At 41.7% G+C, this 25,864-nt stretch overlaps 1 protein-coding gene across 1 annotated transcript; it reads right to left on the bottom strand.

Annotated features, from left to right (window-relative positions):
• Positions 1 to 5,582: 5,582 nt before the first annotated feature.
• Positions 5,583 to 22,262, bottom strand: Prps1 (phosphoribosyl pyrophosphate synthetase 1). The gene is made up of 7 exons (XM_036175381.1): positions 21,977 to 22,262; positions 14,732 to 14,915; positions 12,727 to 12,825; positions 11,318 to 11,442; positions 9,254 to 9,427; positions 7,711 to 7,870; positions 5,583 to 6,601 (listed from the first exon to the last, which is right to left on the bottom strand). The coding sequence occupies exons 1-7, from the start codon at positions 22,096 to 22,098 to the stop codon at positions 6,509 to 6,511; spliced, it is 957 nt and encodes a 318-aa protein (XP_036031274.1). The 5' UTR covers positions 22,099 to 22,262; the 3' UTR covers positions 5,583 to 6,508.
• Between the last annotated feature and the right edge of the window lie 3,602 nt (positions 22,263 to 25,864).

Raw genomic sequence — 25,864 nt, 5'->3', positions numbered from 1 at the left:
AGAAAGAGACATACAAAAAACTACTGCCTGCTTTCATTTATATGTGGAATCTAGAACAAATTAAAAAACACAGAGGACAGAGAATAAAATACTGTTTAGTGGGGATAGTGTAATGGGGAGTAAATTAGATGAGGTTAAAAGATATAAAGCATGGGCTAGCAAAATGACACTTTGTGCCAAGCTTGATTACCTGAGTTCAATCCCCAGGACATACATAGTGGAAGGACAGACCTGTCTCCTGCAAGTTGGTATGCACTCCTGCCCTGCTCCTATAAATGTAATTTAAAAATATTTTTTTTCTTTTTGATTGGATTGCCTATGATGTTACATAAGTGACCTCAAATATTCTACCAGGGAGCTCCTACAGCTGATAATCAGCTTCAGCAAAGTGGCTGGATACAAGATTAACAAAAAACAAATGAACAAAATTGGTAGCCCTCCTATATACAAATGACAAATGGGCTGAGAAAGGAATCAGAGAAACAACTCCTCTCACAGTATTCACAAGTAATATATCTTGGGGTCATTCTAACCAAGCAAGTGGAAGACCTGTATAACAAAAACTTCAGGCCTTTGAAGAAAGAAATTGAAGAAGGTATCAGGTGGAAAGATTTTTTTTTCTTTTTTGAGGACTCATGTAGCCAAGACTGGTCTTGAATTTGCTATGTAACTATGAACTCCTCCTGCCTCTACCTACAAACTGCTAAGATTATAGGCCTGTGCTACCACACTCAGTTTGGGGTGTTTTTTCCCTTGTGCTGGGATCAAACCCAGGATCTTGTGCATGCTAGGAAAGCACTCTAATCAGCTGAGCTATGTCCCCAGCCCAGGACATAGCAAATTACAGTTGACCTTGTCACGAAAATGTATATAAGATAATGGATGTTAATTCGCTGCAATATAGTAATTTAAAAATATGTATATGTCCTTACTATGCCAGAAAACTCAAATTTATATAAAATCATTATTTCTTTTAAATTTTGAGTATGGAAGGGCATATGCCATGGTCCATATGTGGGCCCAAAACAGCTTGGGAGCAGGCACTTTTATCTGGTGAACTATCTTGTCAGCCCTACAAGATCATTTCTAAAAATACCATACTTTTTGGTTATTTTTGAGACAGGGTCTTACTATTATAGACTTGATGTCCTTGAACTTGCTATGTTGATCAGGCTAACTCATAGAGATCTGCCTGTATCTGCCTCCTGAGTGCTTGGATTAAAGGCATGAGCTACCATGGCTGGCTTAAAAATAACTTAAAAAATAAATCAGGCAAGGTGATGCATGACTGTTGGGGCCAGAGGGAGGATTGAGATCCTGCCTCAGAAAAGTCAAAGCAAAATCAAAGGGAAAACTTTTTATAATAATGTAAAACTATTGAAATGTGTGTGTGTGTGTGTGTGTGTGTGTGTGTGTGTGTGTGTGTGTTTGTGTATGCCCAACAGATTATCAAAAGATATACCTTAACAAGAGTCCATTGAGCATCATGCTTTTACCTGACATGGGGGTGGGATGGAGGGATGGCTTAGCCATTAAGATGCTTACTGCTCTTGCAACCTCTGACTCCCAACTCCAGGGGATCTGATGCCCTTTTGTGGACTCCAAGGGCACCTGCATTTAAGATGTGTCATGCTTTATCCGAACCCAAGGGAGGCCTGCCCCTTTCTGAATGGAGACAGGAAGAGGAAGGGCAGGAGAATAGATGGGAAGGGGTGGGGCTGGAAGCAGAGGAGGAAGGGGAAACTGTGGTCAGTATGTAAACTAAATGAAAAAATGTTATTTAAATATTAAAAAAGGACCCTAAAAAGTATGCAAGCTTAACATTCATATACAAATACACATAAATACAATCTTAAGTCAGGTGTGGTGGCACTTATCTTTAATCACTCTGAAGGCAGAGACAGGCAGATCTCTAAGTTCTAGGTCAGCCAGGGCTACATAGTAAGACCTTGTCGCAAATAAAGGTAAAAATTATCTTTAAAAAAACATGGGCCGGGCAGTGGTGGCACACACCTGAAATCCCAGCACTCGGGAGGCAGAGGCAGGCCGATTTCTGTGAGTTTGAGGCCAGCCTGGGCTACCAAGTGAGTTCCAGGAAAGGCGCAAAGCTACACAGAGAAACCCTGTCTCGAAAAACAAAACAAAACGAAACAAACAAACCAAAAAAACATGGAAAAAGGGAGTAAGGATGTAGAAGCCAGCTTGAGCTATGTAATGTGTCTAAAGCAATCTTCAAAAAAAATTTAAGAGAGGAATTCTTTAGCTGTAGTCCTTGTCACGAATCCCCCAGTCTCCACAAAAGCAGAGTCCAGGAGCCAGAGTGGTAATGAGTTGCCAGAAGCAGGGCCAACAGTTGAGAGACACCAGCAAAGTACTAATAGGTACAAGAGTGGCCAATCTTTGGCTTGTAAATGGGACAGGAACTTAACTTCAGGGTGTGTGCCTGCTTGTAGCTGTGTCGTCTGTTTCTTCTTCCATCTGACTTCACAAGGTCAGCACAGATGACTAAAGTGACTTGCTACCACAGAGGACGCCCTAAAGAGGACTCTAAAGACATATGACACTCTTGTCCCCAAACCTCTTTAGGTCCTATTATGCACAGGTTGCAAAAAGCCTGGAGACAACTAGTCTTTCAGAAGAGCACTTCTCCCAATGGTCTCTAGCCTAGGTAAGCATGAAGCTACCTTCCCCAGTCCTGTCATTTCTTTCTTTCTTATTTATTTTGTGGGAAGCACCTACCACTAGATTCTCTTCTGCAGGCTACTTCCTTAGTGGGGAGAAGTAGGAAGGCAGGGCAATAGAGATAATGCTTTAAAAACTCAATTCCAGGTTTTTCTTTTTTCTTTTCTTTTCTTTTTCTTTTTTTTCTGGTTTTTCGAGACAGGGTTTCCCTGTGTAGCTTTGCGCCTTTCCTGGAACTCACTTGGTAGCCCAGGCTGGCCTCTAACTCACAGAGATCCACCTGCTCTGCCTCCTGAGTGCTGGGATTAAAGGTGCGCACCACCACTGCCCGGCTCAGGTTTTTCTTAATAACCTGCAGTTTTAAGAGTTATGTGCTATTAATAGACCCTAGCAGTTTTAGTAGGAAATCCCCCCCTTTTTTTCCTAAGACGTTGATACTATGTGGCCTGAGATGGATTCATGGCAACCTGCTTCCCTCAACCTCTCAAGACTAGGTATGCACTCCCACCCTTGTCTCCAGCAGAAAACATTATCCTGATCTGGAAAGAAGAGTGGGGGCTAGGAGCCTCCAGTCTTATGGAAGCAAGTTGTCAAAAACCTTTACAGGGCCAGCCAGATGGCTCAGCCTCAATGCCTAATGACAGTTTGATCCCCAGGACCCACATGGCAGAAAAATCCACTCATCAAAAAGTATCATTAAAAAGAAAACACATTAAAATAGTCACTGTTGGGAGTTGGGTATGGTGGGACACATATTTAATCCCAGCACTCAAGAGGCAGATCTCTAAGTTTGTAATTAGCCTGTTCCAGGCCAGCCAGGGCTACATAGTGAGACCTTGCCTCAAACATGGTATGACACAATCCCTCCTCCCATCATCAAATGGTTGTTGGGGCTGGTGACGTGATTTATTGGGTATAGACACTTGCCTGACTTGAGTTTGATTCCTGAGATCTACATGGTTCAAGGACAATCCCTCCAAATTGTTCTCTGATCTCCATATGCAGTGTCTCACAAACCACATGCACATAGGCTAAATAAATAGAATTTAAAAATAAATGAAAAAACCCACTGTACAGTTGGGCATGAGTGGTACATGCCTTTAATCCCAGCATTCGTGAAGTAGAGGCAGGAAGACTGTTTTTTTTTTTTTTTTTTTTTTGAACTGAGGACGAACTGAGGACCGAACCACTTAGCTAAATCCCCAACCCTAAGGAAGATTTCTATTAGAGGCCAGCTAGGTGAAAGTCTATCTCAAAACAAAACAAAACACAACAAACTAATGTCCAAGACATTAGGGGTTCTCCCACTGTAGGTATTTGCTTTCAGTTCAAAGTTCAATAGTGATGCTTTCTCCTGAATGACCTCATGTCAAAACTCAGAAACAGCTGAGTGTTGGTACATGCCTTTAATTCCAGCATTTGGGAGGTAGAGGCAGGGGTATCTCTGTGAGTTCAAGGCCAGCCTGGTCTACAGAGTGAGTTCCAGGACAGGCTCCAAAGATACAGAGAAACCCTGTCTCAAAACAACCAGAAATAAAACAAATCTTACATTTTAAATTGTGTCACATGAGATATAATGCTGCTACACAATCCTTCCTGGGGCATAACCATTCTTTTGTCCTGAATAGCCACACTATATATGCTAATAGCCTATTAGTCTTAGTTACATTAGTCACATCAGTTGTCCCCAAGGCACAATAGTGATGCTGGCAATTTTATTAGTGGAGCTGTAATTGCTCAATTTTGTTGCTCTCTTACAGTGCTTAGTTTATAAATAAAACTATCATAGGTATGTCTGTATAGGGGAAAACTACTATAATAAGGTTATATAATACCTATAGTTCCAGGTATCCAATATGGGTCTTGGATAGTATTATCTATAGATAAGTAACTACTGCATTATGAAATGATGAACCTTGACACACTGATTCAATACTTCAGGAAGTAGCACAATAAGCTCCCTCAGCTCTTCCAGAAAAAAAAAAAAGATATCAGAGCTTACTATAGTCCCTCTGGAATCACTTTTGTTAAAAGTCTAAACGTAATACAGCTATCGCTATATTCAACAAAAGTGTAATGAAATACAAAGTAGATCCAGGTTTAAAAGAACAAAGGAGCTGGGTGACAGTGGCACACATCTATAATCCCAGCACCTGGGAGGCAGAGGCAGGTGGATCTGAGTTCCAGGCTAGCCTGTTTAAAAAGTGAGTTCCAGGACAGCCAGGGCTACGCAGAGAAGCCCTGTCTCAAAAAAGAACAAAGGAATATTCACCAAGCTCCCACCAAGAGTGTCAAAGAAAACATACATCCTTATACAGTCATGCACAAAGAAACCCACTTAAAAATCCTGGAATGCATTATAATTTGTTTAAATTCTACATGCTTACAACCAAGTTTTACTTAGAAGGGCTGAAATTAAATGTCAAACACTGGTGTGGGAGGGGAATCATCACATTAGGCAAAATTGATTCAAAAGGAATAGAAATGTGGATTCCCAGGAATAAGTGGCAGAAACCCAGAAAGCATTATATATCCTATAATTCAGGTGCACTGCACAGAATTTAGATTGCTTCTAATTCTCAGTAAACCTCAAATACCTTAAAGTCTTTCTATTGCTACTTTGCTTTTTCCTTAAAAGGTGGCTAAATGGTTTAGATAAAAAATAGATTCATTGGGGTGGTGGTGGCACACGTCTTTAATCCCAGGAGGCAGAGCCAGGTGGATCTCTGTGAGTTTGAGGTCAGCCTGGTCTACAAAGTGAGTCCAGGAAAGGTGCAATGCTACACAGAGAAACCCTGTCTCGAAAAACCAAAAAAAAAAAAAAATAGATACACTGGACATCAAGACACCCAACACAGACTTTCAGCAGAGAAATCAGTAGATATGACAGAGACCCAAAATTGTATACGTTAACATTTTAAGTTTATTCTACAAGAGACTATGACACCAAATTGTTTAGCAGAAATCTGTTCAACTGAGAGACCAAATGGATCCAAGGAGGATGAAAATTAAATACTTAAATTAATCAAAAGGCACTATGACACCACCTAAAACCTACCACCACAGTGGCAATAGGCTAAGGAAGATTGTGCTACAGCAGGTTATCTAATGTGAATGTTAGCAGTTACATACATAGCTCTCAAGAAGCAAGTCTGTCTTACAGAAGATTATGGTACAATGATCACTGAGTCCAAGATATTTGGCCAGGAAAAGGTCAAGACAGCTGACGGTAAAGCCAAATGGAAAACACAGGTGTAGAGTATTCAAGCTATAGAGTTAAACAGATGGCAATGGATCAGGCTTCTTCCTCCCAAAAGTTCATTACTGCATTGAGCTACCTGCCCCTGCTTAACAGGGTGCTTAACTATTGGAACTATGTTTAAGAATGCTCAGGGTTTTTGCTGTAGTGTAGCACAAACCTCTGAAAATGTATCACACATGGGCTGACTTTGTTGCTAGTTATTCTGAATGAATAAAAACCCCAAAGCATTCACATGCAATGGAGCATGAGTTTGTCAATCACATCCTAAGGACCTTGTGGAATATTCTCAACAGTCTATATGTCGTTCAGCAGCTGAGCTCTAGTTAAAGGTGCAAGGCTCACAAAATAAACAAGAAAGCCAGGACGAAGCAATGCAAGTAGGACATCCTCGCAGTTAATCGCAATCTGTCTTTTTCCAATTTAGGCTAAATTCTAATGGACCTAATGTGGGCTGTAAAAAGCTACACTGGCGCAAAGCTGAGCCTTCTGCTGAACTCACCAAATACCGAGAAAAACCAGGGGTGGGGTTGGTTTTATTTTCAAAATGCTCCAGAAGTTATTCTATTATAAAGGAACATGGCTGAACAGGTAGGAGACAGACTCTCCATTGTGGGTTCTCCTGATGGCTTCTGCAAGGATCATGGAGATATCAATCACCTAGAAAGGCAAGGAATGCACCAGGTTAGTATGCAGGTACAGAGTTCACTGGTCCATCTGCAGCCTAAATAAGCAGCCTGGAAAGCACCCTTACTAAGGACCTAGCACTCGGCTCTTTTTTTTTTTTTAAACTATAATTACTTCGAAAGAAGATGCTAGTAACATAGGACAAATACAAGGTCATCAAAACACTGATGCTGTACAGGCCAAGTACGTGTGTATAGCAGCTAAAGAGATGGTTCAGCAGTTAAGAGCACTCACTGTTGTTCTAGAAGACTAGAGTTCAGTTCTCAATACATGTCCTGTAGCTTACAGCCAGCCACCTGTAAGTCTAGCTTCAGGGAATCTGATGCCCTCTCCAGAGGACCAACACACACACACACACACACACACACACACACACACACACACACACACACACACGATTTTAAAAATGTTAGTAAAAAGCTTAAGAAGTACACAAAGCTAGATGCAGTCAGGCACACCCTTAATTCCAGCACTCAGGCAGAGGCAGGTAGATTTTTTTAGTTCAAGGCCAGCCAAAGGCAAAAAACCCAAAGAAGGAAGGAAGCCAGGCCCTTAGCTACTTGGGAGACTAAAGTAGAATAACTTCAAATTCCAGGCCTCCCTAAATTACAGAGTGAGTTCAAGGCCACTCTAGGCAACTTAATGAGAGTGCACCTTAAAAAGTACAAAGACAGTAGGGCCCTGGGTTCATTCCCAATGCCAAAGAAAAATGAACAAAGGATGGCTTCAGAAATTCAGTGAGCTGGATGGCAGCAGCGCATGCCTTTAATCTCGGCACTTGGGAGGCAGAGCCAGCCTGGTCTACAGAGCAAGATCCAGGAGAGGCACCAAAACAACACAGAGAAACCCTGTCTTGAAAAAACCAACTCCCCCACCCCCACCACCTTCTTTCTGGCTGGTAAAAAAAAAATTCAGTGGTAGAGTCCTTACCTACAAGAGCAAGACTCTGGGTTCCATTTCCAGAATAAAACAATAAAGATAAACCCAAAGAACTTATGCTTCAGTAGTCACATATGTGACTAACATGTTACTGCCTGCAAAGCCTTGAAGGAACCTTTTGTTTTGGATTAATCCCATTTCACCTGTATTTTGGAGCAGTGTTTCATCTTATCCTCCTGGGGTATGGTATTGGTGACTACTACTGCTTCAAAGCATGCATTGTTGATACGAGAAATGGCTGGGCCAGAAAAGATTCCATGAGTCAAGATAGCATAAACTCTGGTAGCTCCAGCTGAGAGAAGTCTAGAGGAAAAAGAGCTCATTAATCTGACATGCAACTACAGACTCTGAATTAGGAAGAAGGAAGAGTATTAGTCTGTCATTAAGAATATCAGAAATTGCATAGCTTAAGCACAAACATGCTTCACAATTCGAGTCTGTCATGGCCAAGATCAAGTATAGACAAGGTAGGTTTCATTTTGAAACCCTTTTTTTTTTTTTTTTGGTCTCGGTTTATAGAATCTACCATTTTGTGTGGTCACATGACCTTCTAGTACACATGTAAAGATAGTGTAACAAGCATTTTCTTCTAATAAGGTCACTAATTCTTTTTTTTTTCTGGAGGTGAAGACTGAACTCAGGGCCTTGCACTTGCTAGGCAAGCGCTCTACCACTGAGCTAAATCCCCAACCTCAAGGTCACTAATTCTAACATGAAGGCTCTGTTCTCAAGATCTCATTATTTAAGCCTAAATGCCAAGGTTAATCTGCAAAACCATACCTGGGGGCTAGAAGTCAACACATTAATTTTAGGAGGACACAGTACTGACCACATCAAAGAGTATAATCTGCACTAAGCCTTATCTTGGTAGAACCTACAAAATTTCCAGGGGGAATCTCTGTGTTCTTTTTCCTTTCTGGCTGGTATAAAGAAATGTCCTTGAATGTGATCTGGAAAACTACATGATAAAGATATGGTACCACAAGACTGAAAATCTATGACCCTGCAAATAAGCTTAACAAGGAATACTCACATTTGACTGTGCTTATCACTTCCCAGCCTACGGACCTGAATTTGATTCCTGGGACTCACAGGGTAGAAGGAGAACCATTCCTAAGTTTGACTTCCACATGCTTGGCATGGCATGTGCACATATGCAAAATGAACAAATATTTGTAAAGGATATCTATGGATTTCTAACTCATCAAAACAAAAAGTCAATTGTTTTGACTATGCTTAAACTTAATGATTTTTGGACTTTATAATGGCAAACATACCATATATTCAGTATAAAGTAGATGTAGAATTTGGACCTTTCCTTGATCTAGTAATGTGTGATCCAAATACTGTCTCACAGCAGCTCCCAGTCAGCCATGTAGTCATGAGGGGAAACAACCCAGTCTATAGTAGATTGTATTACTAAGCAAGGACTTTGGAAGGTAAAGGTGTATGTGATGCACTTGACTTTTGATAGTTTCAACTTATCAAGGATATACTTAATATAAAAGCAGTGTCTCTTTATAAAAACTAAGAATCTGAAATGAGGAATACTTATTCATCTATATATATTAAAAGCTAGCAATCAAAATATTCCAAAGCTACTTACCCCTTTAGCTGTTTCAAAAAGCAATCAGCAAAGCAGTAGTTAGCTTTTTACTTCTACTGGCCCCAACACCCTGTACTTACTTGTCAGCAGCGTGACAGATTGTACCACAAGTGTCAGCCATGTCATCTACAAGTATAGCCACCCGATCCTTCACATCTCCTACTAGCACCATGCGATCCACTTCATTGGCCTTCTTCCGTTCCTTGTGAATCAAGGCAAAATCCACATTCAACCGGTCTGCAATGGAGGTAACTCTGTAAAATAGGAGAGGTCCAAAGTTAAGTTAAAGACATATATGTGGCTTCCAAGGCTGGGAGTGTAGTTCAGTGGTGGACAGCTTTGTCTAGCATGCATGAGGCCCTGGGTTCCATCTTTCTTACCCACTTATACAAAATAATGGATTTTCTTCCTGGGGGAGAATACTCCTTGAAACTAAAACAGATCCCACACCTAGAAGAAAGCAACTATCATTGACATCTCAAAGACAAACATTACAAACTCAATTTTCTGGATTAATGCCCTCTGTAATACCACTGGCAGTATGGGAATTTATTACTCAAACTTATACCATTCGTTTTGGGGATGGGGTAGACATGCCCATCACCAATCCTGGGAAACAGTATATGGTAAGGTACATTAGTTTAACAAATTGAAGGCAGAAGGAAAGAGAGATCTTATTAGCTAGTGCAGGGGGTACACATATTGTCCCAATTTCCACCACGAAGGACTGGTGATTCTAGAAGCCCTGGCATGTGAATCTGAAGCCAGGAGTGGAGCAGAGCCCACCCTTTCAATGCATGTCCATACACTTATCTCTCCCATGATGGTGGTGAAACCACCACCACTGGGAAATATCAACTGTACCTGATCACCAAGCTTGGGATGCCTTCTACAAGTGCTAGAACGAAAATTAAACCAGTTAAGCAGACAAACAGGGCATGTTACTACAGCCCAAATTATCATCAAATGCAAAGGGAACTTTTTTTCCTCATTAAAGATAATACAAGCCACATTAAATGGCAGGTTAGAAGTGACAATAGACTACCCTACTGCTATGACTGTGTGCCCACATACCATTGTGCAATGCAATCTTCGCCACGAAGAAAAGACTCATGCTTCAGGTTTAGTGCTTTTAAACGTAACACTGATTACATTAAACTTTAGCGTCATCTGTCCTATTTCTCTTGTGACCAGAGTTTTTGCTGAACAGGTCAAGAATCTCTGACCATATAAGGTTTGAACCACAACTCTAGGCAACACTTCTACCTGGATCTAAAGGAACCATAACCATACCTTGTGCTCTCCGTTACTACTGCTTGGGCACCTAATATGAGAGGTAACCAATTTACTTGGATTGATGACATCCAAGGCAAATGCATGATCAGTTAGCAAGTGTTCCAAACCGTTCATGCTCACCAACACACTCAGTCCCCAACAAAGCAGAAAAGGGTTGGAAAAGTAACCCACAAACCCTTGAGTGGAGAACTACTGTGCAAATTACAATCACACTGGGATCCTTACCTACTCCCCAACCCTGCCAAGACAGAAGTGAGCAGTGGAAAATACTCCATCACTAATTAGAATGAAAAAGAATTACAAACATAAGTCATTTGCAGAAAGTAGTATTCTCATAGCAAACTTCTCTTAGTCTGTATCGTTTGAACTATAAGTTAATGTAACTGCTAATCCCTGCCAATAAGTTTGATTAAAAAATTTAAGGTCCTGGCTTTAAATTAAAAAACACTTTATTTCCCATTCTTGATTCCCAAGGATCAAATGGTCTAACCAACAGCTCTGTAAGAGGTATGTAAAGTTTTAAGAATAAATTCATTGCAAATGAAATCTCCTACCCTTCCTGATAAAGTTACAAGGAGGGTTGTTAACTGTGCAGTGCCAAGTCACTAATGTAACAGTCAAGCCAATAACGCAATGACTACTTAAGGGCCCTGTCTACCCTGCCTTCCGAATGACTGTAGCCAGTACAGAGTGAAAACTATATCCAACCTATATTCTAGCCACTGGTACATCCAATCTAAAGTTATGAAAAGTAGCACTTCGACGGGAGAACACCACTTTGGGATATGACTGTATGAAAGATTTTAGCAGTACATTATTCTTTAAGAACAATATAATTACAACGATACCTCTTGGCTCCACCAGCGTCAGGTGAGACAATAGTACAATTTCTCCACTCAGATATATTCTCCTTTATCCACTTTAAGACAGCTGGCTCTGCATATAAATTGTCCACTGGGATATCAAAAAAGCCCTGGAGAAAGAAGCTGGGTTAAGTTTGGTTTTATTTTTCTTCACTTCATTTATGAAATAAAGTAAGTGGATTCAGAGATGTCTCATCTAAGATATTTGCTGTCAAGTCTGATGACCTGAGGAGTTTGCTCCCTGGGACTCACATGGGAGAACTGACTCCTGAAAGTTGTTTTTAAGCTTAAGCATATGTATACCCAATGAATAATCAGTCAATCAATCAATGTAATAAAAAAAGGCTGGTGAGATTGCTCAGCAGGTAAAGTAGCCCCCAAGTTTGATCTTGAGAATCTGCTTGGTAAGAAAGAGAACTTCTACAAGTTGTTCTCTTCCCTCTACATGCAACACAGATGTATGTATTCATTTACATATACATGCATGCGCACACAAATTTTAAAAGGAACAGTAAGTTAATGGGAAAGTAAGCCCAAAGGGGTATCGGTAAAAATAGCCCCCTCCCAGGCAAGATCAGCAATACCAGGCCTTCGCTAACCCATACCTCACCATAGGAACAAAAAGGAGCCCTTGTAAACAGTCAAGTTCAGCCAAGAATTATGAACAGCCAAGCCAACATATTCAGACTCACAATTTATACATACCATTTTAGACCACTGGGCATTTGTGCTGACCAAATGGTGAAGCAGCTAGAGCATTTTTTTTTATGTGCATTGGTATCAGAGTGTCAGAACCCCTGGAACTAGAGTTAACAGTTGTGAGCTGCCATATGGGTGCTGGGAACCAAACCCGGGTCCTCTGGAAAAGCAGCCAGTGCTCTTAACTGCTGAGCCATCTCTCCATCCCGAGATATGTGTTTTAATTCTAGTTTATACAAACTAGTTGTATTTCTCAATTGTTTCTTTTTGATAAAGTGAGTACACTCCTCCGTCCAGAAGACTCAAATGGTAACAGCTAGGAGTTTAACTTTTAAGACAGGGTTTACTCTACAGCACAGGCTGGCCTGGAATTCAGTCTCCTTGCCTGGGCCTTCCAGGTGCTAAGATTAGAGATATGCACCACCATTCATAGCTGGAAGCTTTAGTTATAAAAAATAAATGTGGCGATTGATTCCTCTTGCTCTGGGTTTCTATGAAAAATCTTTAATGTCTGTAGCTCTAAAATTAAGACTGATTATTAGATTCTAATCCTAAAGCCTATGTCCTTCCCATAATAACAAACTGTCTTGCTAACTTCTTGCTTCAGCTGTCAGCCTCTAGAATGCAGATGTGCACCACCATGCCTGGTTCTCTGCCCATCTTTCTCTCAATACTTAGCTTCCTCCCACTGGTACCTGAATTTGAGATGCATGTAGATCCATGGTGATGATATGATCTGCTCCTGCTACAGATAGCATATTTGCAACAAGCTTAGCTGAGATGGGAGCCCGGCTCTAAATAGAAGGGAGAAAAGAAAAAAAGGAAAAAAAAAAGTCAAGATGAAAGCAATGCATTTGCCAAGTACCTATAATTTTAAGACATGATATCACCAAGAAATTCACGACATGTGGCATTGATCTTTGAGTAGGCTGTAATCTAATATAAACAGTAAGCAGTACAATATTGTTCCAAATGAAGATACAAATTTTAGTAAAGAAAACTTATTTCTAACTTCTGTTTTCTTAAATTATTTTTGACGATTTTACTTTGTAGTTTAGACTGGCTTAAAAGTGACCCTGCTGCCTCAGTCTTGAGTGCTGGGATTACAGGCATGCACCATTTCTAGCCTTGAACTCAGAGATCCATCTACTTTTGCCTCGCTAGGGCTGGGATTAAAGGTACACATTACCAGGGTCTCTTTATGTAGCTCTGGCTGCCCTTGAACTCTCTAGGCAGACCAAGCTGGCCTCACAGAGATGTGCCTGACTCTCCCTCCTGGGATCAAAGGCATGCACCACCACACTCGGCTCTGTGTTCAAGTGTTTAATTTACTATGGTCAGTCAAATCAATCTCAGTCTTCACATTATCTTTAAAATTATTTTGATTGAAATATTTTAATGCATACACACTCATAATACCACCTAATGTGTCAAAGTTTAAAGATCCACATCACAATGAAAATTGTTTAATCAGAGTCATCTGGAGGTCAACTTTATAGCAACCTCAACATACTTGTGACTACTTCTACAAAGTCTATGCTTTTACTCTAGACTTGTCACAATAAAAAGTCTCTAGAATTTCTCTTAGGTATCATTTGTAAAAACTGGGGTTAATTACAAAATACTTAAAAAGCTTTATGTATATACTTCATCTTCTAATAAATTAGATACATAAAATACAGGAAAGCAAGTATTCATGTAGTCAACTTCCAAGTTTTACAAAGGGGTCACAACTGGGATCAAGATCTTGTGATACTATGAGAGGCTCTACTAGTTTGCTAATGTTTTCTGAGGTGGGGGTAGTATTCCTGCTATGTTGCTCAGACTGGCCTCAAAATCCTGAGCTCAAATGATTTTCTAGCCTCAGTCTCCTGAAGATCTGCGTGCAACCAACTACAGGCAGGTACCACATGACCTGGCTAGATAATAAACAGATCTACAGTTTTAAAAAGTATTCTTCTAGACCTAATGGCATGGGCTTGGATTCCCAGTTACTCTGAAAGCTAAGGCAGGATTGCAAGAAAGACCTGCCTGAGCAGCACAATGAGTTCAAGGCCAGTCTAGGAAAGTTAGTTGAGATTCTGCCTAAAAATAAAAGGCAAAAAATGGGCTGGTATATAGTTCAATAACAGAGCACTTATTTAGCATGTGTGATGCTCTAGGCTTGATATCCAATAAAACACACACACACACACACACACACTACAAAGACTACAAAGGATTGGTGATTAGTCTTTTCTTTGGGGGGGGGGGTTCCCTCTGTGTATCTTTGGCTGTCCCAGAACTCACTCTGTAGACCAGGTTGGCCTTGAACTCAGAGATCTGCCTGCACCTGCCTCTACCTACTGAGTGCTGGGATTAAAGGCGTGCACCACCATGCCTGGCCCCGTTGACTAGTCTTAACATAGTTAAAAATATGCATTATAAATTATATACCTGCTGATTTAAAGATAGGGCAATACTTAAGGAAATATTTTTTGGAAGGCAACTATGCTCACCACTATACCACCAACCCTGAACCTAAGAATGATATATGCTCTAATATAATTGATAGTTAAGGACTATATGACTTTGGGCAATGTTCTTCTTTTCCCTACATTAAAAAGATTCTGAGCTGAAGGTATAACTCAGTGGTAGAGTACTAGCCAAGCATTAAGCTCTAGTTCCGCTCACCAACACTATAAAAAAATCCATTCCTACCTTATCCTTCTTATCCTGGCGGGCATAAGGGAAACATGGGATGACTGCAGTCACCCGGCTGGCTGAAGCAATCTTGCAAGCATTAATCATGATCAAAAGCTCCATTAGATTGTCATTTATCTCACCACACCCACTCTGAACAATGTAGACATCTTCTCCACGTACACTTTCTCCAATTTCCACACTGAAATAGAAAAAAAAAGAGAATGAACATAAACAATAGATTCTCCTAAGTACCACACAGTAATTCTCCAGATAGTCACAGCATCAGTACTCATACACGTTATGTGTGGGTTATAGTACCATGTGGATATTGATCACTTCAAGACTTTGAGAGAGCACCTAAAGAAATGGGTGGGTATACCAGAAGCAGCTTATTACCCAGTTCATTCTAGTTCACTATACAAAAATATTCTAAGCTTATAAATGTGACACAACATGAAAAAGATTGGTTGACTTTAAAGTACTTATAGAGAAGCAATTGCACCATAATTTCATATGATGGCCATTAGACATAGTATCAAATCTGTTATCAATGGTGACTATTGTAGTCACACATAAGGAAAAGTAGGAATATCCCAAGGAATGAAATCACCTCTGTTCTGCACCAATGCTGTATAGAGAAGACTATACCTTCCCTACCATAGTGATAGTCCACTCAAATAGGAATATGTAATGGTGAATGAAACAGATGCAAAATTTGAGTAGAAAGTCTTGTTTAATTCAGAGGGTTCACAACTGCCTGAAACTCCAGCTCTGGGGGATCTGACACCTTTGGCCTCTGTGGATGGGCACCTGCACTAATATGTACATATTTCCACACAAACACACAATTATACAAAATAAAAAACTAAATAAACATTGAGGATGGAGAGATGGTTCAGTGGGTAAGAACACCTGTCACTCTTGCAGAGGACTTGAGTTCAGTTCCTAGCACCCATGTCAGGTGGCTTGCAAGCAGCTGTTACTCTAGCTCCAGTAGGGTATCTGACTTCCTCTGGCCTCTGTAGGAACTATATGCATGTGGTATGCATATATACATGTACACACACACACACACACACACACACACACACACACACACACAGAGGCAAACATTCAAATGCACACAAAAGAAAAACCTTTATAAAGGTAAAAAATCCAAAAGTATTTAATTCCAGCACCCAGGAGACAGAGCCAGGCGGATCTCTGTGAGTTCGAGGCCAGCCTGGTCTACAGAGCGAGATCCAGGAGAGGAACCAAAACTACAAAGAGAAACCCTGTCTCGAAAAACCAAAAAATAAAATAATCCAGAAGTAAATTGCTCTACTAAGTAAGCTATATTTTACTAAATAATGCAACAATTATGCTGACCCTTGGTTTTCTACCAATAAAACCATAATCTAAAAATAAAAGGGAGGGAGGGATAGCTCAGTAGGTGACATACTTGTATGTGACTCTCATGACCCAAGTTCAATCCCTGGAACCCACGTAAAAGCCGAGTAAGCAAAACCAACTTCACAAAGTTGTCCTTTGACCTTCATACATGTATGTGTATGTGCGGATACACAAATAACGAAGAAAACAGTTGTAATTCAAAATTACAGAACTGGGCTAGTGCAGGTGGCATACGTCTGTAGTCCAGGGCTAAGGAAACTAAGGAAGGTGATGGAAACTAAAGACAGGTTAATTACATCAAAAGAAAGAGACCCTGACTGAAATCAATACAAATGTTAAAGACAGAGAAAAATGAAGAAAAACCCACAAAACAAAATCAAGTTTATATGAGAGAAAAATTAATACCATTGATAAACCTCTAAGATACCAACAAAAAAAGCTTTGTAGGTAGGGACGATCTCAGAGGACTTGGGGGAGGCGGAAACATGATAAAAATTCAGTAACAAACTAACAAACACCCAGCTTAATCTGAGAATGCTATCAGTATTTTTAAAGAGAATTAATGCTAATTTTACAGTCTCTTCCAGAAACGGGTAAGGAAACAGGTTCCAATTCAACTTTATTGAAGCCAGTATTACTCAGATACTAAACCAGATAAAGGCAATATTAAAAGAAAACCATTGAAAGACAGGAGGAGAAAAGTGGATGAAATCATCACAGAACAAATAGAAAACACCCTTTTGGTAATTAATAGGGATGTTTTGTATATCTTGATGTTTATCGGCATCAATATGCTGATTGTTACATTATACAAGAAATATGCTGATAGTTTCTTTACAAGAAACTACAGTTTGCATAAAGAAAAAAAACTATAGTCAGAAAATTATAAAACACTGAGTAAAAAATACATTGCAGCCGGGCAGCAGTGGCGCATGTCTTTAATCACAGCACTTGGGAGGCAGAGCTTCCAGGGTTTCTCCTGTCTCTACCTCCTATCTTCCTAGAGGTGCACTTGTGGATGCACACAGCTTCTAGTGGCCTCTGGGGACTCCACTCAAGCCATGTGTTTATTTGGAGGGTTCTACCACAAAAAGTTAAATAGGGGCTGGAGAGACAGCCCAGTGGCTCTTAACAAGAACCTGAATTGGTTCCCAACATTCAGTCAACTGGAAATCAGACACTTCTGGTCTCTAGGGGCACCCCCCCCCCCCACGCAAGCAGCATACATTCACTCACAGACAGACAGAAAGACACACACACACACACACACACACACACACACACACAAGTTCACAGAGGTCCAAGGGGGCCTTTCTACAAGAACTACTTGCATGTTTTCCAAACAAGGCTTAGAAAGGCATGGGACAATACTGGCCTCACGTTTTTTGGTTATTGAGTGTTTCAAATGTGGCTAATACAGCATTTAAGGGGCTGAGGCAAGAGGATCCATTAAAGGTCATCCTGGGCTACATACCAAGTTTGAGGTCAGTTTAGATTACACGAGACTTAGTCTGAAAACAAAACAAAGCAACCAGGTTGACCTTGAACCCTAAGATCAACCTGAGTTAGCTTCCAGAGTACTGGGATTAAAGGTGTGGTCTTTACTCTCACTTTCCTTGAGAGATTAGATTCCCTGATAAAGTGCTTTTGTTCTGTGTCATGCATTCTAGACCAAGTATTTCCAATTATTGAGCAACTTCAAAAACGTTAAACCTGTCTGCACACCTCTGGCACATCTTACCTCTTTGACCCAGATCTCCATTCTCCTGGGGGAGAGAAGAAGCTGGGTGCACTGATTTCCAATAAGGTCAGCTTTGCCCTCTACATGTGGTATCAGAGATCAACCTATGGCTGTAGTTTCAGTAAAGTATACACAGATTACCATGTGCTCCACACATTCACTTACTATTGTCAGACTGTTTGATCAGGACTTAGAGAACAAACAATTTCACAACTGGACCCCAAGACAGTCTGATAGGCTTAAAGGATTCTTCAAAGCATTTAGACCAGGATGGCTTCTTATCACCTTATACAAAGCTTTAAACGTGAGCCAATACAAAAAATACCCACAAAATTATTACATTTTACACGATATTCTTTATAAAACCTTCGGGAGTTTGTATCTGGAAATCTCTAGAGAGCTGTATGGAAATAAAAACATTATGTTACTTATGCCTCTATCCCTTCAGCTGCCAGAAGCCAAGGGATACAGATAAAATCTAAACCTTACCAATTATTTTTTTGCCAAGTTCTTGGAAAAATTATTATAGTCCTTTGTTCTATAAGACTTATTATAATATCTATTTTAACAAATTCCTTGCTTTTGTAACCACAAAATAAACTTGGAATCCTTTATCAGGTGGGGGGATGGAGCTGAGAAGGAACAGGGTTTCACTATGTATCCCAGGCTGGCCTGGAACTACCTCTGCAGATTAGACTGGCTTCTGCCTCAGAGAGCTGCCTGCCTCTGCCTCTGGAGTGTTAAAGAGGTGTGTGTCACTATTATTGCCTGGCTTCAAATCCTTTCTTTAAAGCAGGTGACTTATTAATTATGAAACCTCATTATCTAGACTTTTTCCAGGAGAGAAAATATTTTCTTTGTCCCAAAAAACAAAGTCCTTGGGGTTGAGGATTTAGCTCAGTGGCAGAATGTTTGCCTAGCAAGCACAAGCCCTGGGTTTGGTCCTCAGTTCCAAGAAAAAAAAACAAAAAAAACCAAAAAACAAAGTCCATCATTTTGTATAATACAAGCCAACAAAAAGGAAAAGGGTAAAAATTGCCAAACAAGAATAATTATTGCCAGCTTAAACATCTAAAAGCATATGAAAAATATAGCATCATTAGGTTAGTATGTAAAATTTATGTGTTCCAGGGACAGGGATGGTTCAGAGCCCTTAACTGAGTATAGTGGCACACACCTTTAATCTCAGCACAGGTAGATGCAGGAGATCTGACTTAGGAGGCCACCCTGGTTTACATAGTTTTAGGACAGTCAGAGCCACAAAGTGAGACCCTGTCTCAAAAAAAGAAAAAGAAAGAGAAAAAAAAGTTAAGAGTCCCTGCTGTTCTTCTAGAAGACCCAGGGCCCAGGTCAGGTGGTAACTACTCATAATAACTCCAGTTCCAGGGGATCTGGTGCCCACTTCTGGAGTCTGCAAGTACTCAAACATATGTGATACATGCCCCCTCTACCCCATACATACAAACTTACACATAGATAAAAACATTGTAGCCTGGTGTGGTGTTGAACACCTTTAATCCCAGCACTCAGGAGGCAGAGGAAGGTACGTCTCTGAGTTTGAGACCAGCCTGGCATGGTGGCACAGCCTTGTTAATTGGACTGAGGAAGCAGAGTTCCAAAGCCAGCATGGTCTACATAGCAAGTTCTAAGACAAGTGAAGTGTGTTCCATGGCCCCCACCCCCACAAATAAAACACTTAGCAACTCATCACTCAATCGCCACTGCCATTTTTTAAAACAATTTTGCTTAATAACCAACATTTCAGCCATTTTTCAAAGCCAAACTTAAAGCTAAAACTTATAGTTAGGTCTGGAGAGTCAGCTCAGTGCTTAAGAGCACAGGATTCCCAGATCCCACATGGTGGCTCACAACCATCTGTGATCCAGTCCCAGGGGATCTAACCACCACTATCTTCTGACTTCAGCAGGCACCAGGCATGCATGTCAGTAAACATCCATACACATAAAATAAATAAAAGCCTAAAAAGTCTTATTATCCAAGTTGGGCTTAATCAAAACCTGTCAGTATTAGACTATGTTCTCTTCAACCATGACCAACACCCCAAATACAACCTCAAGTTCTGCTGTGTTGCATTATGCAGAGGGCAGAGAATTAACGCAAGAACAAAACATTCTTCCTATTTTTTCCCCCTGAAGACAGGGGAAAGACTCAGTAACCAAATGGGTCAAAGAAAGCCTCTAAATGAAAAACATTTTTATCCCCTAGCCACACTATCGTTCTAAGTCTGGGGCTGTTTTCTTCTTTTTTACTGAGGCCCAGGAGTAAAAATAAAAATGGTCAGAGGTAACAAGCAGCTTGCACTCCTCCTTTGCCTAAGGTATTGCCTGGCTCCAGCTGCTGTGTGTTTGCACTTCATTTGCATCACAATTAACAGCACACTAATCCAGGAAGAAGCCACCCCTTCCCGGCGAACTTTAGCTAGGTCTAAAAAAATTCAGTTATATTTGGAAATCACTTTAAAGCAAAAATACAAAACATTTAGAAAAAAGTCAGAAAAACTAAATCTTCTGCAATTTAATAACTGATCATTAGTTTAGAAATGCCCCCTAACAGATGATTGTAAGAGTGTTGGCTGTGGAGGGAGTGATGAATCCTGTCTGTAATCCCCCCACTAAGCAGGCAGAGAGGCAAGAGGACGACTACACGTTAGAGACCTCCCCCTCAAGGAGCACCCTAAAAACAAAATCAAAATAAGCCAATGAAAAAAGGATTATGGCCTGTGCTCCATCAACTATGGGAAAACAAAATACAGTGCATGAGATCTAGAAGACTCCATATTCGGCTGGAAGAGGCACTGAAAGATGCAGGTAAGTAACCTCTTGCATGGTGGACAACGAAATTGGGGCTAGAGAGCAAGTTTTGTTACTAATTAATATCTGAGAGAGGGCCTCACTATGTGGTCCAGACTAGTCCAGAATAAGCGTGTGGCTGGCTATCTTGCTTCTGCCTAGTGGTGTAATTAAAGGCATGTGACATCACACCAGTGCCGGACCAGGAGGGTTTTTTTTTTTTTTTTTTTGTTTTTGTTTGTTTGTTTGTTTTTTGTTTTTCGAGACAGGGTTTCTCTGTGTAGCTTTGCGCCTTTCCTGGAACTCACTTCTCACTTGGTAGCCCAGGCTGGCCTCGAACTCACAGGGATCCGCCTGGCTCTGCCTCCTGAGTGCTGGGATTAAAGGCGTGTGCCACCACCGCCCGGCTAGGACCAGGAGTTTTAAGGCAAAGCATTAAAAAAAAAATCAAATTTCAATGTACTGTTTGAGCTAGCTCTTTCCTTGTGTTATTTTGTTCTCAATTATTAATATTCACGTGTAAGTCGTTCCCTAAATCCCCATGCACGTAACACTGAAAAGAGGCTGCTATTTGGGGGAGGAGGTGTTAAGGTAAAAAATTCCAATTCCACGACTTAGCTTTCCCTAAGACTTTCGGGATGACTCAAGCTGAGATGCTGAACCTCAATGATGCTGAGCTAAAGCACCACTTCATCTCATCACCTCGATTTAACTTAAGGGTGGTTCCGATTCCTCGACAGACAGATTGCAAAGATAGGAAAAGCCTATGCTTGCCAACCTAAGGGAAGCGGTAACATTTTCGCGCACTCAGAACATGCTTCCTGTAAGACGAAAGCAGAACGCTACCATTTCGAATCAAAAAGCTTTTTTGACTCTAGGAGAAAGACCACGAGGGGGCTCAGAACACGATGGGTTCTCTGATGTACGCCAGTCAATGTGCCGAAAGCGAACCGAATCCAGCCTAGTGGCTCCACACAGAAGCGACAAGCCACGTGTCCCCATAGCCGAAGCTAAGCGTCGGTACCCCTCCAGGCGCTCCGGGGAGGCCATTACCCCACTACATTAGGTCCTCCATCCCCAACCTTCAAACGTAGCATCTCCGCCTGCCCCCTCCATCTTGGCTCCACCCGCGCGCAGTGAGGGTAAACGCGACCCTCCAGCGAGGTGAAATAACGGAACACGCAGCGGGGCAAGCTAACCTCAGTTACCCCTTCCTGCTCTCCCACAGCATTCGGAAATTTCCACGGCCGCTCAACCCCCCAAGATGCCACCGACCCGGCAGGTGCGGTGCACTCGGGATGCCAATTTCGTCCTTACCAGGTCTCCTGGTTGCTGAATTTCTTAGTCACCACCTTGCCTAGCTCCAGGCCCAGGCGGTCAGCAATTTTCTGGGATAAGTCCTGGTGGGAGCTCCCGCTGAAGATTTTGATATTCGGCATCTTGGGCAATTACACGAACGCACTCTTTTCTCGGTGGTCACCGCAGCTGCGAAGACTGGACCCGAAGTCAGCCGGCAGCTTGAATACCAAGAGCAGCGCGTTGCTACTCCGCCATCTTACATTCCCGCCCAGCGCGCGGCTCTAAATTACAGAGCACTGAGGGGGCGGGATCACAAAGGAAGTTTCCCACCCAGCCTTTCTGGATTGGCTGAGTCGGAGGGGGCGGGGTCTTCCGGGAACGTTGCCGCCCAACTACTCTTACTCTGGCAAGTGGCTAAAAGGCACGAAACCGGCGAGGCTATGAAGTAGCCCCGCCTCCTGGTAGCACCTTGGGAACGCTAGCTGGAAAGCGTGGAGAAGATTCTTTGGGTGTGAAAAGACGCATAGGGCTAGATCTTCTCCCCAAAACGGGAAATCATCCTTATTGTTTCTTTTGTTTCAGTATGCATTTTCCTTTAAGTATATCTGTCTTAACCGGGTGGTAGTCACGTGAGTGTGCAGGTTTCTGATCCGGATTTTTATCTCGTTGTAAGTAAGGGGTTAAATTAAAGTACTTTTACATCACAAAGACAGCCATAACGCAGGCGCAAACCATCCAAAGGGCTTGTTTACTGGCTCTAATTACCAAGTGTAGTTTTTACCTGAAAGGCAAGTCCCAGGGGAAAGTGACTGAAGGTGTGCCATCCTGGAACAATGCAGGAGAAAGTTGCATTTTGTTTCTAACACTGGGATCTAGCATGTTCAGTCAGGGAAGGAGTGTGGCTTTCCCCAAATATGTAGGTGGTAAAATTCTGATTACCTAATGCTTGGAAGAAGAAAAATTAAAATGTTATCCATGAAGAGCTCTGAAGGAACCAGCAAAGCTTTTAGGTCTGTTTGCCACAATGACTAGATAGTGTTGCGAATGTGGCCTTTTACATTCTTTTATCACTTTTATGATGATAACATGCTAACTGGACCAATGCAAACCTTTATTTTTAAACCCCAGTTTCATTAACAATATTCCAGCCATGAATTAGATGTAAGAGAAAAGTCATACAGTTTTACTATCGAAAATGTCAGCACCACTGGGCGGTGGTGGCGCACGCCTTTAATCCCAGCACTTGGGAGGCAGAGGCAGGTGGAGCTCTGTGAGTTCGAGACCAGCCTGGTCTACAGAGCCAGATCCAGGATAGGCTCCAAAGCTACACAGAGAAACCCTGTCTCGAAAACAAACAAGAAAGAAAGGAAGAAAGAAAGAAGGAAGGAAGGAAGGAAGGGAAGGAAAGAAATGCACCATCATGCCTGGTTTGTGCTATGCTAGAGAATCAAACCCAGGGCTTTATGCATGCTAAGCAAGTACTTTTACAAACTGAGCTACATTCCCTATTTTTCTTTTGTTTTGAGACATGTTTTTGACATGTAACCCTGGCTGGCCTGGTGATTACTATGCTGTTTAGGCTGTCCCCGAACTTGAAATAATTCTTTCTTGTCAGATTTCCAAGTGCTGGGATTACAAGTGCATACCTTCTCACCTAGCAGAACTGAGGCTTTTGTTGTTGTTGTTTTGAGACAGAATTTCTCTGTGTAGCCCTGGCTGTCCTGGAACTCGCTCTGTAGACCAGGATGGCCCCAAACTCAGAGATCCACCTGCCTCTGCCTCCAGAGTGCTGGCATTAAAGTTGTGCCCTCCCCCCATTGGGCCAGAAATGAGGTTTTTAGAGCTGGGCACTGTGGAATTATCAGCAGTGGTGAATTGGGCAGATCCCTGTGAGTTCCAGGACAGCTCAGGCTATATAGAGAGCCCACTGCTCTCTCTGTGCATATTATTGCTCTTAAAACTGCCCAGCAACAAGTTTATCAAACTACCGTTTGGGCTGATATGATAGCTCAGAGGTTAAGAACAAGTACTGTTCTTGCAGGAGACCCAAGTTCAGTTAGCACCCACATTCAGGTGGCTCACAACTGCTTGTGATGCCTCTACCCTCTAAGGGCATCTGTATTCATATGACACACTGAAAAATAATAAAAGTAAATCTTTAAAATGAGAGAGAGAGAGAGAGAGACTGGGCAGTGGTGGCACACGCCTTTAATCCCAACACTCAGGAGGCAGAGGCAGACAGATCTCTGTGAGTTCAAGGCCAGCCTGGTCTAAAGAGTGAGTTCCAGGACAGGCTCCAAAACTACACAAAGAAACCCTGTCTCGAAAAAAACAGAGAGGGGAGGGGGTGAGGTTTTGAAAAGTATGACTGAGTTATATGTAAGTTGTGGTGGGTTCTGTAAATTTGATATAATTTAGAAAAAAAGAGTTCTGACTGCCTTTATATCAGGCCCTCTGGAGGATGGCCCATAAAGAATGAACAATATTCCTTTTCTCCTAGAAGCCACAAGATAAAAAAAAGAAGCTTAATAGCCTGGTGTGGTGGTACACTCCCATAACCCCAGCCCAGCACTTGGAGGTAGAAAATGAAATCAAACTGAGAATCTAGAAAGGATTTTACAAGAAATGGTCCCATGAGACCCAGGCTGACATCTTGAAAAGAAAACAACAACAACAACAACAACAACAACAAAAAAACAAAGCAAAGAAGTTTAGCAAAGGGCAGGAATGGTGGATGAATGTGTGAAATGGAAGAGGGTAAGGGAGCAGGTGTGGAGAGCTCAGGCTAGAAGAGCGACAAGAAGCTTGTATGACTGCTCATCTATGCTGAGCTTCCTGTTACTAAATCCAGTGTAGTCTCAAAACTGAGCATGGTGGCCCATATCTGTAATCCTGCTTCTGTCAGCAAGAGGATTATGAGTCCCAGGCCAGCCTGGGCTATATATAGTAGTGGGACCTGTGTCAGAAGGAAGGAAAGGAGGGAAGGAGCAAGAGAGGAAGGGAAGAAGAGGAGGAGCAGAAGGAGGTGGGGGGGGGGGCTATTTATAATCCCAAAGACTGGTGGATCATGGATACAAGGCCATTTTGGGCTTCTAGCCAGTTTGACGATATCAGCTTGAGTTACTCAAGACCTTGTCTCACAAAAGAAAAAGGGCCAGTGAGATGGCTTGGCAATTAAAAGTGTTTGCCCTGAAAACTCAATAACTTGCATTTTATCCTAGAGCCCAGGGTGGAACTCCCAAAACTTGTTCCCTGACCCTCACCCCAACACAGTCATACACACAAATTATGTGTCTGGGTGTGGGGGTGGGCATGTGAGTGCAGCGCCTGTGGAGGAGACATTGGATTCCCCTGGAGCTGGAATTACTGGCAGTGGTTAGCTGCCCAATGTGGGCTCTGGGAATGGAAGTCTGGTCCTTGCAAAAGTACACTTTGTATCTAAGCTATCTCCCTCTAGTCCCTAAAATAAAAATTTTAAAAAATATATAAGAAAACACAGATGTAGGTGTTATAAAGGAGGTAATTTATAAGAAGGATTAATGGCTAGGATGGTTTGACATTGAGAAAGGTTTGTCTAGTTATTCTGGGTGGGCCCGATTCAATCAGTTGAAAGGCTGTTAAAAACAGAACTAAGGCTTCCTTGAGGGGAAAAACAAAATTCAGGCCAGGATCAGAGATAAATGCCCTTAGTGCTGACACTTAGGACACTAAGCAGAGAGATTGTGAGTTTGAGACTAGCCAAAGCTACATTGCAGGAGCCTCTCTCTGAAAAAATTTTAAAAAGTATATAAAGCTGGGCAGTAGTGGCACATGCCTTTAATCCTCTGAGTTCGAGGCCAGCCTGGTCTACATAGCAAGTTCCAGGACAGCCAGAGATACATAGAAAAACCCTGAAAAACTAAAGGG

This window comes from Onychomys torridus, chromosome X, assembly GCF_903995425.1.
Source record: "Onychomys torridus chromosome X, mOncTor1.1, whole genome shotgun sequence".
NCBI classification, from domain to species: domain Eukaryota; kingdom Metazoa; phylum Chordata; class Mammalia; order Rodentia; family Cricetidae; genus Onychomys; species Onychomys torridus.
The sequence above is the reverse complement of the archived record's forward strand: the minus strand, read 5'-3'. Positions and strand labels throughout refer to the sequence as shown.

Excerpts from the sequence above, each read along its gene's own strand:
- Prps1 (XM_036175381.1), bottom strand. The coding sequence starts at position 22,098 with ATGCCGAATATCAAAATCTTCAGCGGGAGCTCCCACCAGGACTTATCC. Across the intron at positions 9,428-11,317 it reads GACGCTGGTGGAGCCAAGAG|AGTTACCTCCATTGCAGACC; the intron begins GTATCGTTGTAA and ends CCTATTTTACAG. Across the intron at positions 7,871-9,253 it reads ATCTGTCACGCTGCTGACAA|ACTTCTCTCAGCTGGAGCTA; the intron begins GTAAGTACAGGG and ends TTTTTCCTCTAG.